The sequence below is a fragment of the Neolamprologus brichardi genome, chromosome 16, assembly GCF_056152115.1.
Source record: "Neolamprologus brichardi isolate AB-2024 chromosome 16, ASM5615211v1, whole genome shotgun sequence".
In the NCBI taxonomy this organism is placed as follows: domain Eukaryota; kingdom Metazoa; phylum Chordata; class Actinopteri; order Cichliformes; family Cichlidae; genus Neolamprologus; species Neolamprologus brichardi.
In genome coordinates this window covers 8,923,570-8,935,609 of record NC_142119.1, presented here as the reverse complement: position 1 = coordinate 8,935,609, position 12,040 = coordinate 8,923,570, and the positions used below count along the sequence as shown (strand labels likewise).

General features: G+C 40.4%; 1 protein-coding gene across 6 annotated transcripts in view; it reads right to left on the bottom strand.

Moving 5' to 3' along the window:
• The window catches only part of zmym2 (zinc finger, MYM-type 2), a 31,558-nt gene extending 23,774 nt beyond the window's left edge, over positions 1–7,784 (bottom strand). For 3 of the 6 annotated variants that reach the window (XM_035909034.2, XM_087853091.1, XM_006793619.2), the window contains exon 1: positions 7,721–7,784. Coding sequence is in view for 1 of the 6 variants with exons in the window: in XM_087853092.1 (XP_087709218.1) it covers positions 964–1,017 (54 nt within the window). In the remaining 5 variants the exon portion in view is untranslated. Of the gene's footprint in view, positions 1–963; positions 1,018–6,698; positions 6,954–7,321; positions 7,350–7,720 lie in introns of those variants that run through there. The other 3 variants (XM_035909036.2, XM_035909035.2, XM_087853092.1) reach the window with 3 other exon arrangements.
• Between the last annotated feature and the right edge of the window lie 4,256 nt (positions 7,785–12,040).

Here is a 12,040-nt window from a genome sequence, read left to right as displayed (position 1 = left end):
ACATATGAAGAGAACTTTAGCTGTTGCCTCGTTAGCTTAATGAACAAACTGGTTTAGCAAGACTTCAGCATGAGCAGATTCGGCCCATATACATTTACCCTGGTTTTCCAGATTTTAAGCCCAGTATCAGAAATAGCAAAGGTGCTTAGCTGTGTGACAAGGTCACCCTGACCTCCAAACATGCACCTAAAAACCAGTGACATCTCACAGCTTTGTATAGAAAACATGTGCTCATAATTACTGTTTGAATGGATCCAGATCAATATAGGCCTTTTAACACCGACACCAATACTGATTTTAAAATCTGATATATCAGTCAAGAGTTTTCTTTCAGACACATGAAACATAAATATTTGTTATGCGAGTTAAATTTGCTTCATTGTATACCTCTCTGATGGACAAACTATGCAACATGAACACTCATGACATGGTTAAAGAGTGGTTTTATCCGCCGTTATAAATACCAGTAGAGATGTATTGATAAATCACCAATATCCAATTTTTAAATATTGGCACTGAAAACTCTTTCACTGCTATGTGTGGCTTTTTTCCTTGTTATTTCATGTCAGCTTAAGGTGACAAAAAGTCATAAATATATCGCAAATGTTGAATTAGTTTTTAACAACGATTCACGGGTGCTCTCAACTTGGAGAGCAAGAGGTGTAGATTCAACAAAAGGCGTGGTTCATTCTTACAAACAGTAAGACACTGTTAAGCAAAGACATGAGACCTAAGAGGCCACCGCAGACAACATTTGTGTATGTTCGGAAGTGGACAGAACATTAGGAAGAAAAAAATATTATAATTAAATAAATAAAACAACAAAACTCACAAACTCTGTGGCCTTGTTAAGAAAAAACACCTTTTAAATAAGTGTTTGGCACAGGGGTGGAGTCATTGACGCTTTAACATGTTATGTTTTCAGGTTGTGTCACTTTTCACACAGTTTTTCAGTCAACATACCAGCTCCTTGGCTTTAATGTTCCCACAGGACAGCTGTGAAGTAAAGCACTCCATTTGGACATATCTTCCAAAGTTTGTGGCTGCAGTTATGTCCCGCCCAAGAGACAGACAAAAGCAAAACTAAACAACTTCCAAACTGCAACTTCTGGTTGGCAAAAGTGCTTCTGGTGCTTTTGTTAAAATATCTATTGCAGTGATGGAGCTTATCCCAGCCATTAAAAGGCTGTCGTGGGCTGCAACTAAAGATTATTTTGGTAGTTAACTATTCTGCCAATTTTTCCTCCATTAGTCAATAACTACTTCAATAACTCCTCTCTGCTTCCTGTGAGCAAACCTCCTATTCTAGGCTCCAGTGCCACATCTGCTCAAGTCTGCCCACCTGTGAATATCACCATGTAGTCTCATCCCATAGGAAATTAAAATAATGACCCAGGAAACATGAATTTGAAAATAATCAAATGTCTGTTTAATATTACTCAAACCATCAGAATAAAAATCAAATAAATAGGAAATATTAAGTCACATAAATTCAAGTGTTAGTAGTACTTAAAATAAAGAAAATTTCAAATAGGAAACTGAAAAAGGCTTCTGTCCATAAGTTGAAGTAAAGCTTCAAATGAAATCAAAAATATTTTATTTTCCATTCCGAAATAACAAGTTTCCAAAGTTTACAGATGATTCAGTTCATGAATTCATGATTGCAGTGAACATCCTCTGGAGTAAGGCTTTCTCTTATCCTTGAGATGATGTTCCCAGCTGCTGATAACCATGCTAAAGATGACTCTGTCATGACTTTAGCCATTTGAAAGGTGTATGAGCCTCTTTACAGGACAAACTCATCTATACACCTGTGCTTAATACTAGTAAAACAGAACAAAATAGAATTAGAAAAGACTGTTACTAATCACAAATTTGGTTTTATATTTTATATAGAAATAAATAAAAACTAGGAGGCAGTGTAGCTACTCCTGATTAATGGTTTGATATTGCATTTGACTCATTAGTTAACAAAACTAAAAAGGTGTTTGCTTAGCAAGTATCATCTTGAGAGGTTTTCAACAGGCAAGCTAACATAAAAATTACTTTACAAACATAAATATTAGTATTCAGACATTATCATAAACAAGGTATCAATGCGGCGCCCTGACTTAACTCTCTAAAACGGACCCATCCAGAGCTGATGTCACAGCTCTAGGGTGCCGGCGTTTTAAATGCTTTTGCGTTGCATTAATGCTGTCGTGGAAGGAAAGCTCTGCTTTCCACAATCTGCATTCAACTTTGTTTTCTTTGAAATGCTTTCACATTTTTTAATAAAATCCGTTTCCATTTTCTTCCATCCTCCCGTTTTGTGGGTCGCACTACGTTCTTCTTCTTCTCCATTAGTTCTGGCTCCAGTCTCGACTGACAATAGAGGCGTTACTGCCCCCATATGTTCCTGTAGTTGATTGCAGTTACAAAAACGCACACTGTATTAGTACACGACGCGTTGACAATAAAAGTCAGCAATTATGCCGACAAATCACTGCAGCCCTACTTGCTATCTGGTTAGCTGGCGTTGCACAAGAGCCTGTTCAGCAGTGTAAATTTGTAGAATTCCAATTATAGCGTTTGGGCATGCATGTCACGAATGGAACCGGGTCACCAGTTCTTACTGATGATGTGACTACTGATAGAAGTAACAGTGTACAATGCTATAAGCCTGCTCCGTTTCAACCAAATGCTAATCTCTGTAATAAGATTTGCATTTGCTGAAGTGAAAAATGGTGGAGACAGTGTAATGCAAGAGCATGCACGGCTTTCAGTAGCAATGGATGACCAGTCTTCCCTGAAGATGTGACAGAACACAGAAGCAGCCAGATGACGTTTACTGGGATACAGTGCTGCTCAGATTCAGCCAAATTCAGTAAAGTTGATGGATAGTGCTTCACAGTAACACTCTCCAATGACCCAAGACATACTAAGAAAGCTGGAGTTATGGATGTGGAATATTCTGTAATAACCAATTCATTCACCTGATGTCAACCCAATCAAGCTGTACTTCACTTGCTGTAGACAAAACTAAAGGTGGAAAGCTCTACGAACAAACAGGAACTGAAGACAGCTGCAGCAAAGGCTATGACAGAGGAGGAGGAAACTCCTTGTTTGGTGATGGCTCCAGATTTCAGGTGGTTTCTCTCTGCAAAGGATACTCAAAGTATCAAACATGAAACCCATCTGTGGGGTTATGTTTAAAGGGAACCCTGACTATTATGACAAGTTACTCTAAATATGTTACAAATTATTTTTGTTATTCATTAAATCTTTGGTGTTTAAAACTATTTTGGAGCCGTGGGAGTAGCCATGTTTTTTCGCACACAATGCATTCTGGGACGATGACGTGTATTGGTTGTCAGTAGTATAGGTGCTTTCGTTCAGCTAACCTGTTTTGATTTTAAAGTGTAGCAACCGTATTAATTAACTTGCCTATTAGTGACCTGGTTACGACTTGGTAGACCAGCACTATCCGGTCTTTTAGTCTGACGTTATTAGCCATGTCTGAGCCCAAACTCCACTGCAAAAGTCAAAGGATCACTGCAGCATTACTAAGAATTGAAAAACTGTCTAAATTTGTTCATCTGTAATAAAATGATCAGTGTGGCTGCTCTGCCAGGTGTAACAATTAAGTTTAACACCCAGGTATCCATGAAAATGGAATTTATGACATTTAACTGAGTTAGAAGTTAGCAGGGAGTTAGCTCGCTAGCTTCCATCTAAATATAATATACCATGTTCTGACTGAGAGATTTATTATCAAATTAAAACGTACAGCTCTCCTATCACTTCCAACATAAATGATGACAGGAAAGTAAACAGCAGTGACGTCTGTAGAGTTACTGAAGTTGGGCTAGCTGGTATATAATGATGTGCTACGTGATCGCTAGCACGACAAGCTATGTTAGCATAACATAAACAGTAAAGCTGGAGGACGAACGCTAACGAATGGAAGACTTTTTTTCCTCTCGATAAAAGTTAATATGAGGGTTCCCAATGGTTAGGGGCAAATGCAATCGCATGACAGGATCCTGTAAATGGACCAAACGTCAGTCAGAAGAACCACTGAGATAATCCACCCACAATATAAGGGAAGTCATTATATACCGCTGCTGCAAACGCTCTCAGTCGCCGTTGCCATTGGCAAGCAGTAGCCACATAGACACCAGTAGTTTTCCCTCACTCTCTCCTCCTCGTGTGACGGATTGTTTTCATCTTCATCTAAACTAAGTGCTGGTTGACTATTTTCATTCTCTCTCTCGGTTTGCTCTGGTTCAAACTGGAAATGCTGAACTGAAGCCATTTCCAGTGCGCTGCTAACTGTGAACTGGATGCGGTGCAACCGTATGACCTCACTACCCAGAGTGCATTGAGAAATAAATAACAATGGCAACCTACTGGTAAATCTGTTTTAGATAAAATGTGCTTAAAAGGAAAACATTTGGTGTATTTTAATACCACATGTTTTATTGAAAGCACAGTACATATTTTAGTGCAAACATGTCTTAATAGCCGGGGTTTCCTTTAATTTTCCACTTATATTTGAGCCAGAGAAAATGTGTTGGGCTTCTGTCACATTGTAAGGAAAGACTAGTCATCCATTGCTACTGGGAGCCATGCATGCTCATAGAATACCCTGCCTCTACCACATTTTACATCGACAACACATCTCTATGAAAGTTGAATTATTAAATTTGGTCAAATATTAAGGGCCTCAACAGTATATTGGTGCTGAAATTAAAAAAATGTTTGACCTGATTTTCAAATAAAGTTAATTTAACTATCGTTTTCAATTCTCTTAGCACCATATCCAGCACGTGAGACACATGGTCGTGATGTGGAGTCAAGCAGTGCGCTCACGTTAAGTTTCCAACTAAGTCAGGAAATCGGCTGCAGGATAATTAACAAAGACTGACCCATCCCATGTCTTCCCAAGATTTTTAAGCAGGTTAGCAGCAAAAAAATAAATAAAAAAAATCATTTTCTTTTGCCAAATTTCTTCATAACTAAGAAGTGACAAAATGAATAATAATTTTTGAAAAAAGTTAAAACATTCCTGCTACAAATTCTCAGTCTGCTGTGATGCTTTCAAATGCCCCGTTTTTTTCAGCCAGACTGCTATTTTGCGTTACAAATGACTAAAGCGATTTCATGCTTATTTAAACTGTACTTCTTCATTGCAGGTGTTTTCCAAGCAAAGAGAAGACGAAGAAAAAATTGCAATATGGAAAAATGGGCTGCATATCTGTCCTATACTTTCTATCAAAGTACAAAGACTCTGATAACTGTATGCTTGGTAGAGAAACATAGGAGTTCACATTGTTAAAAGCCACTGCTGCAAACTCAGCAGTCATTATATCAGAGGTGTATATGTTTGCTGCTAATAAAGAGCTGCTCCACTGTAGAGCACTAGTGCCGAATAAGGAACACTTACTTGCTGTGACCATGTGACAGGAAGTACAAGGCAAAACAGAATGACATTCAAGATCAATACAATAGGCTTGACTGTTCAAAAGGAGGATGAATTCCAAGTCACTGACTTACTATAATTAGGTTCTTCCTTTAGAAGAGACAACCCAAGCTAATGTATACAAACACAACCTGCGCTAAGGCAATAACATATGTCCATAACCATGGTTTTAACTGGAGTCCAAATACTAGCCAGGAGACCCAAAGGAACCCACTCCCCATTTGCAAGACCTCCCAAAAGCAAAGCTGAGCTGAGCTGCAGATAGATGCTTCATGCTTTTCTGGCCTGATATTCCACCAACAGAGAAATCTATGTGCAAAGCAACTCAATAGTGCTCTGAGGGGGGGGAAATAGCCTGGTCTAGACTCAGTTCAGACTGCAATGCAGAGCTACGAGACAGCCTGCATTCACGTGGATGAGATGAAAACGAGGACCCAGCATTAATGAGCTCTGACATGCAACCTTGACTCCCAACGTCAACACCAGGTGAACGGAGAGGTGGGATGGCGCTGTGGCCGAGCCTGCCTCCATGCAACACACACACACACACACACACACACACACCAACAAGACTAGCAGTTTAAATCAACGCCTGCGCCACATCACCACCCTACAGAGGTGCTCATCTACCTTTCCAACTGCATCAGTTTGCGCATGAAGCCACAGAAGTTGACATTTTTCCCGTCTCTCCCCCCCAGCAGGTCACAAGGTGGAGATGTGAAAGCTGTTTGCGCCAGTATTTGCGCAGACAACAGCCGATTAATAAAATATTCAAATTAAACGCCTGGGATTATTATATAAGACTTATGTCACTGAGAAGTGATGCGTAATGCGCAGCCATCAGAGCATCCTCAAGCCAGCTGATGGGCTAAAAAACAAACCAGAAAACAAAATCAAATGGTCCATTCCGGTTACCTGAATGCAAAACTAAACCCTGCTATACACAGCTGTAGAGACCTCCTGTGAATTATTAGAAAACACCCAATGAAGGACAGGCTGTACGAAGCCTTCGGGGGCCGCCGGAGTCCCACTGGTCGTGCCCTTGATTATCAACACCGCTTGGAAGGACCACCACAGCACAAAATCCGGCCCATGCCCCCGGCTACAGCGGTGACTATCACTCGACCCCGATATAGCTTCCATTTCTCTTCCCCGGCATTGATATTTAACAAACTTGGCAATAAAAATCAGATCCAAAACTTTGATCAGTGAGAATAAACGGAACCAGCACTACCTGAGCTGCGCAGCTCTTCCATAAATAACCCGGGAAAAAGGAGAGGCTAGACTGGCTTCCAAGTTGGGGTCCAGGAGAAACGTGGTTCAGGGTGTTCCGTTCCGCTCCCTCCCCTGCCCCTTCCTGCCGCAAACAGCCATTGGATTAGCGGCAGATCGAGGGGAGGAGAGCAGACACAGACTGCGCCATTGTTAAAATACCAACAAAAATCATCGCAACTTACTCGCATATAACAGATTAAAATAGAAGCAAATGTTTCTCAAGATAGGCTAATGCAGTGTGCCACTGACAAGCACAGTCCCCAACACCTAAAAAAAGGATAAAGAAAACGTGTTTCCCCCCTTCCACAACCCCTGTTCTTGTCCAGATTATCTGCTCTGTAGGCGCACACATGCCCGTGCCAGCGAAACAGACCCGGGTTTCGAATAAAAAGCCCGATTTCTGCGATACCTGTGACGATGGGGGTTTTAATTGGAAAGTTACCCTACGCGGAGTCCACCCTGGCGCAATCACTGGCAAAATATACTCGGCAACCGCAAGGGGCGCCCTACTCTCATATATCACATGAACTGGCTTCATTTGTGTCATGCGGTGGTAAACAAGACCCGGAGAAATTCCCTTACCGTGTTTTACGTGAGCATCCTGTGAGTTACCTAAACTGTAACTAGGTATGAACACATTACTATAACAACCAGAGCAATTTTGTCCCCACCCCCCCCACCACACACACACACACACCTCCCTCCTCCCCCAGCGGAAAACAGCACTGCCTGCCGTCCGCCATTAGCCAACTGAACAATACTGAAGACTAGAGGCGGCAGTAGCTACAGCACGCAGAGACGGAGAAGACCAAATCTGTTAAAAATTAACTGTTTATTCATCCCTTAATGAGTCTTCACGCCCCAGTGTGAGTACCGAGAAACTCCCCGGGCATCCGGCTAACCCCCCCGCACAAGTTCCCCAAACTTTGGCCAATTAGGCGTAAAAGTAGAATACGAAAAATGTCTGTGAAATTCGCTTACCGGGGTAGAGCTCAAAACGGTGTAGCGCCACTTTTGTGCCTTGACATTAATCCGCGGAAGCGCGTGCGCACAAGTTTATATCCAAGATCATCTACTGAGCAGAGCACTCACTACGCAGAGCACTCACTACGCGTCAACGGCACGTTCACTCACGTACAAAAACAGATATGAATTTCTGAGAACTCATTTATGGTTTGTGTTTACCTGCAACATATCTATTCACAGTTCTCAGTGAGAGGGGATTCGGAGGAGTGATTTTATTAAGTCAGTAATTGTTACTCTGTGGACTCGTGATAAATGTGAGGGAGGGTATACAGCCGAATGTTGTCTATTATAATGCTGTTGTTTTTTGTTTTTGTTTTTTCATCTTTATTACAGAATGTCCTTCCATCATAGTCCATTGTGATGTTGCAAGTAGGCTTTTTGGACAGAATATGTAAGCTGCTCTGAAATGTAAATCTCAGGATGTTAACATACTTGTGGAAAGCATTTTAAAAAGGCCAAACGATTTTTTTGTTCGGCACATTTTCAACACTGAAAATGGACATAAACTGAAAGTACAGGTAAACAATTGCTGGTAAAACCTCAAATAAAAGTACAAATTGCATAATTTGTCCCGTGCAAATCACCCCTTAGTTTTTGCCCCCCCTTAACCTTCACAGCTAGCCGTTTATGTAATTATACATTTTATATTCAATCGGTCTGAATCTGTAATTTTCATTATTAACAGTCATTACGTTTTATATTGAGGTTAGTCTCCGATATCTAAAACACAGCTGAGTAGAAATTAACGGCTGAAATAAAAATGATACATCGTGAGGAGCTCAAACTTCCTAAAAAACAAAACAACTACTTCCTCTTATTTTTATTATAACCGGAAGTAAATACGGAGTGAGAGCTCTTCTACGATTCATCCTCTTTTCTTTTCCTCCTGCGCCTGCGCAGAAGGTCCAATCAGTGGCTGCATTGCAAGCAATTAAAAATCCATTAAGATGCTGGCACCTTATCCTCGATAGATATCATGTATCCCAGGTCAAGTGTGGCCAGTCCTGCTAGAAATGCACCTTAGTTATTCTTGATTTTTTATTTTTTATTTTGGGTCCCCTTTCTCGAAGCTTAACAAGCTGCATTGAAGTACACAGCTCGGATCCAATCAGGAGCAAGGATCCGGGTTGAGAGAGTTCATGTTCTCAGCTGTGTCGGCTCGACATGGGTTTCCTCTCATAATTTCACCCAGAGACTCACCAGAAACCAAACGGCGGCGGGAAATTAATGACGCCCACCAGAAAGTGTTAGAAAAATGCCGCACACACCTTTACAAAGCAAAATTAAGCCCAGATCAAATTACACTGCTTTAAGTAACTACTGATTTCAGTAGGCTGATGTGCAAATTATTACATGTAGAGGTGGGTAATCTATAGTTTAGTAGTAATTTTGTTATTACTTTAAAAAATAAAATCGGGGTGGCTCAAAGGTGGAATGAGCCCGTGATCACGTTTGTTAAATATGGCGGATCAGGTGCGTTCAAATGTCACACTGAAACGTGCAGATCAGATTCACTTAAAGGGTCGGCTGCCCAAAGAGATCAAAGAGAACAATTACAAAAGGACCGCCACCTCCTTACCCTCCTTACGCGCAGGCTATCTCTGAACTCACGAGATGAGGGGTAGCAATGGATGGAAGATACACGGATTTATTTCTAAGTCAGTCTGATGAGGCTGAGTGTCTGGTTGCCAGATCCTCTGGCTGTGCGCCGCTGCACAAAATGTCGGAGATTTCAGTTTCTCACAGGCGCAAATCACACTGAAATCTCTTTTTAAATACGATCCTCGATAAAGATCGAAGATGATGTGCCACACTGGCTATTATGAACTCACAGTGTTTATGTAATCAGCCTCTCTGTAATTCACGCGGTTTTAATAAACAATTGTGCGTTTTTTTGTTGTTGTTGTTTTTTGCCCTGAGTTACACTGACCAACCAGCAGTTTATTACCACTAACACAGAGGAAATGACGCTGATAACATTGTTAGGATACAGTGGCGACTGGAAACCATCAGTTTGGAAGTTAAACTTCGTTGTGCAGTGTGAATACTCCTGCATTTTAGCTGTAGGATTTTATGTCCCTACTGCTCCACTACTTATGAACACATTTTGTAAAAACTGCATTAATTAACAACAACTGTTAGCAAACTCCCTCCTTAAAACATCTACTTTATTTAAAAAGGGCAAATTAAAAGAAAAGCTCCATGTCTTTTCCGGGCTCTTGGCTTGAGATCTCTTTCATACATGTGCAGTGTTGTTGGTCCGTCCTTCTCATATGGATTCACTCAAATAGCCTCCCAGAGAAGTAAAATCCATCATGCTGCTGTGATACATGCTGCTGGTGGTTTGGCATGGCCTTGCTTAAAGATGCAAGACACTGTTTGAAACAGATGTTCGATATTTTGCTTTAAAGCATGTTCATATGATAGTAATGCTCATGGGTGTACAAGTTATATGTGCAGCAATAAAACTCCTTGCCTTGCCTCTTGGGTCCAGCCTGTGGTATTTCTGGATTTTTGTTTAAATGTTATTTTTGTCCCCCAGATTGCACTGTGGATTTGGGATGAACTGTGGTCACCGAGGATCCTTTTCACACGTGTTGCTCAGCCCCTGCTGTGATTTCTGCAACAGAATTAAGTTTTTAAAGTGCTGCCCGAAAGCTTGCCCTCGCCATCATGACCTCTGAAACACTCAGCTTGACTAGTATGCTCTGTTTATACATGCCATCATTTACTCTGTGAGATGTTTCATTAGCTGCCTGTTTTTGTTTAGCAACTTTCCAATCTTATCATCCCCACCAGAACATTAAAGCATTTAACCATATAAACTTAAATACATCTGAGCTACGGTGGTTAGCACTGTTGCTTCACAGCAAGAAAGTCCTGAGATCAATTCCACCATCAGGCCTGGGTCTTTCTGCATGGAGTTTGCATGGGCTCTCCCCAGGTACTCTGGCTTCCTCCCACAGTCCAAAGAAATGCAGTTAGTGGGAATAGGTTAATTGGTTAATCTAAATTGCCCATAGGTGTGAATGTGAGCGCAAATGGTTGTCTGTCTGTATGTGTTAGCCCTGCGACAGACTGGCGACCTGGGATAGGCTCCTGCAACCCTGGAAAGGATAAGCGGAAGCAGGTGGATGAAAAATATAGTTTCTACTATGGAGATGCATGTAGAAATGTCACAAGTAAATGATGAAGTTGTGATTTTACCCATTCTCAGTAAGGAGAGAAACTTGTAATGCTTTCCAATGAAAGTTATTCGGGTGTAATCATTACTTACACATTATTTAGGTAAAGGATATGAGTTTCTCTTCTACTTCTGTCTGTGTGCCAAAGAGGGATTCCAGAAATGTATTGACAAACAGATTAGCAGTTCAATATACACTTTTCACCTGTCATTTTTCCTTGCAAAGCGTTAAAATTATTTACACATAATGACCAATAAAATGATCTTACATTTTTCAGTCTCTCTTTTTATAAGTGGGAGCTGTTCTTTGCTACTCTACAATACTCTTAGATTTTGTTTAGTTGGAATTATCTTACTCGATTTATTAAAATGTTAAGGACACTACTCTACATTATCTAAATGAGCAACAGCTCAACCATGATGATGCATATCATATTAATACGTAGCAGGACAAAGTAGAAGGTCTAGCGAGACAGCAAAAACACCCTTCAGCCATATTATTTGTTTATTTATTTGTTTAAAACAAATATGAGTGTTGATGTTGCATAGTTTGGCCACCAGAGGGCACTCTGCAACTTCCCTAGCGCGTTTGGAATGCCACAAGCAATAACTAGCTCATTCAGCAAAGCCAGTCAGATCATAAATTAGTAAATAACTAACTAAACATAAAAAAAAGTTAGGGAAATCTGTTTATGTTTAATTTGCCTGAAAAATCGGCATCATAGTAACATTGGCTAGTATGTTGGAATATTTAATTTTTAAGTAACCAAATATCGGTATCGGCCTTAAAAATCCTCTATGCTCTCTTCAGCATGTAATTTTATTTATTTTTTTACATCTGTAACTCTAAAGTAACCACTAACTAAATTATCAGATAATTGTGGAAAATACAAAGTACAGTATTTGTCTGAATGTAGCATAGTAGAATATGAAAATGTAACTTTTACTTGCTAAATAAATTTCCTTCACACAGTTTTTTTTAATATATATTTTTGCTTAAAGACTGCCTTTCCAAGAGAGGTTTAGCTTCATGCATCTTCTTTTAAAACTCTCAGGGAATATTTCTATCCGTCCTCTGAGTGGTGCTGTTT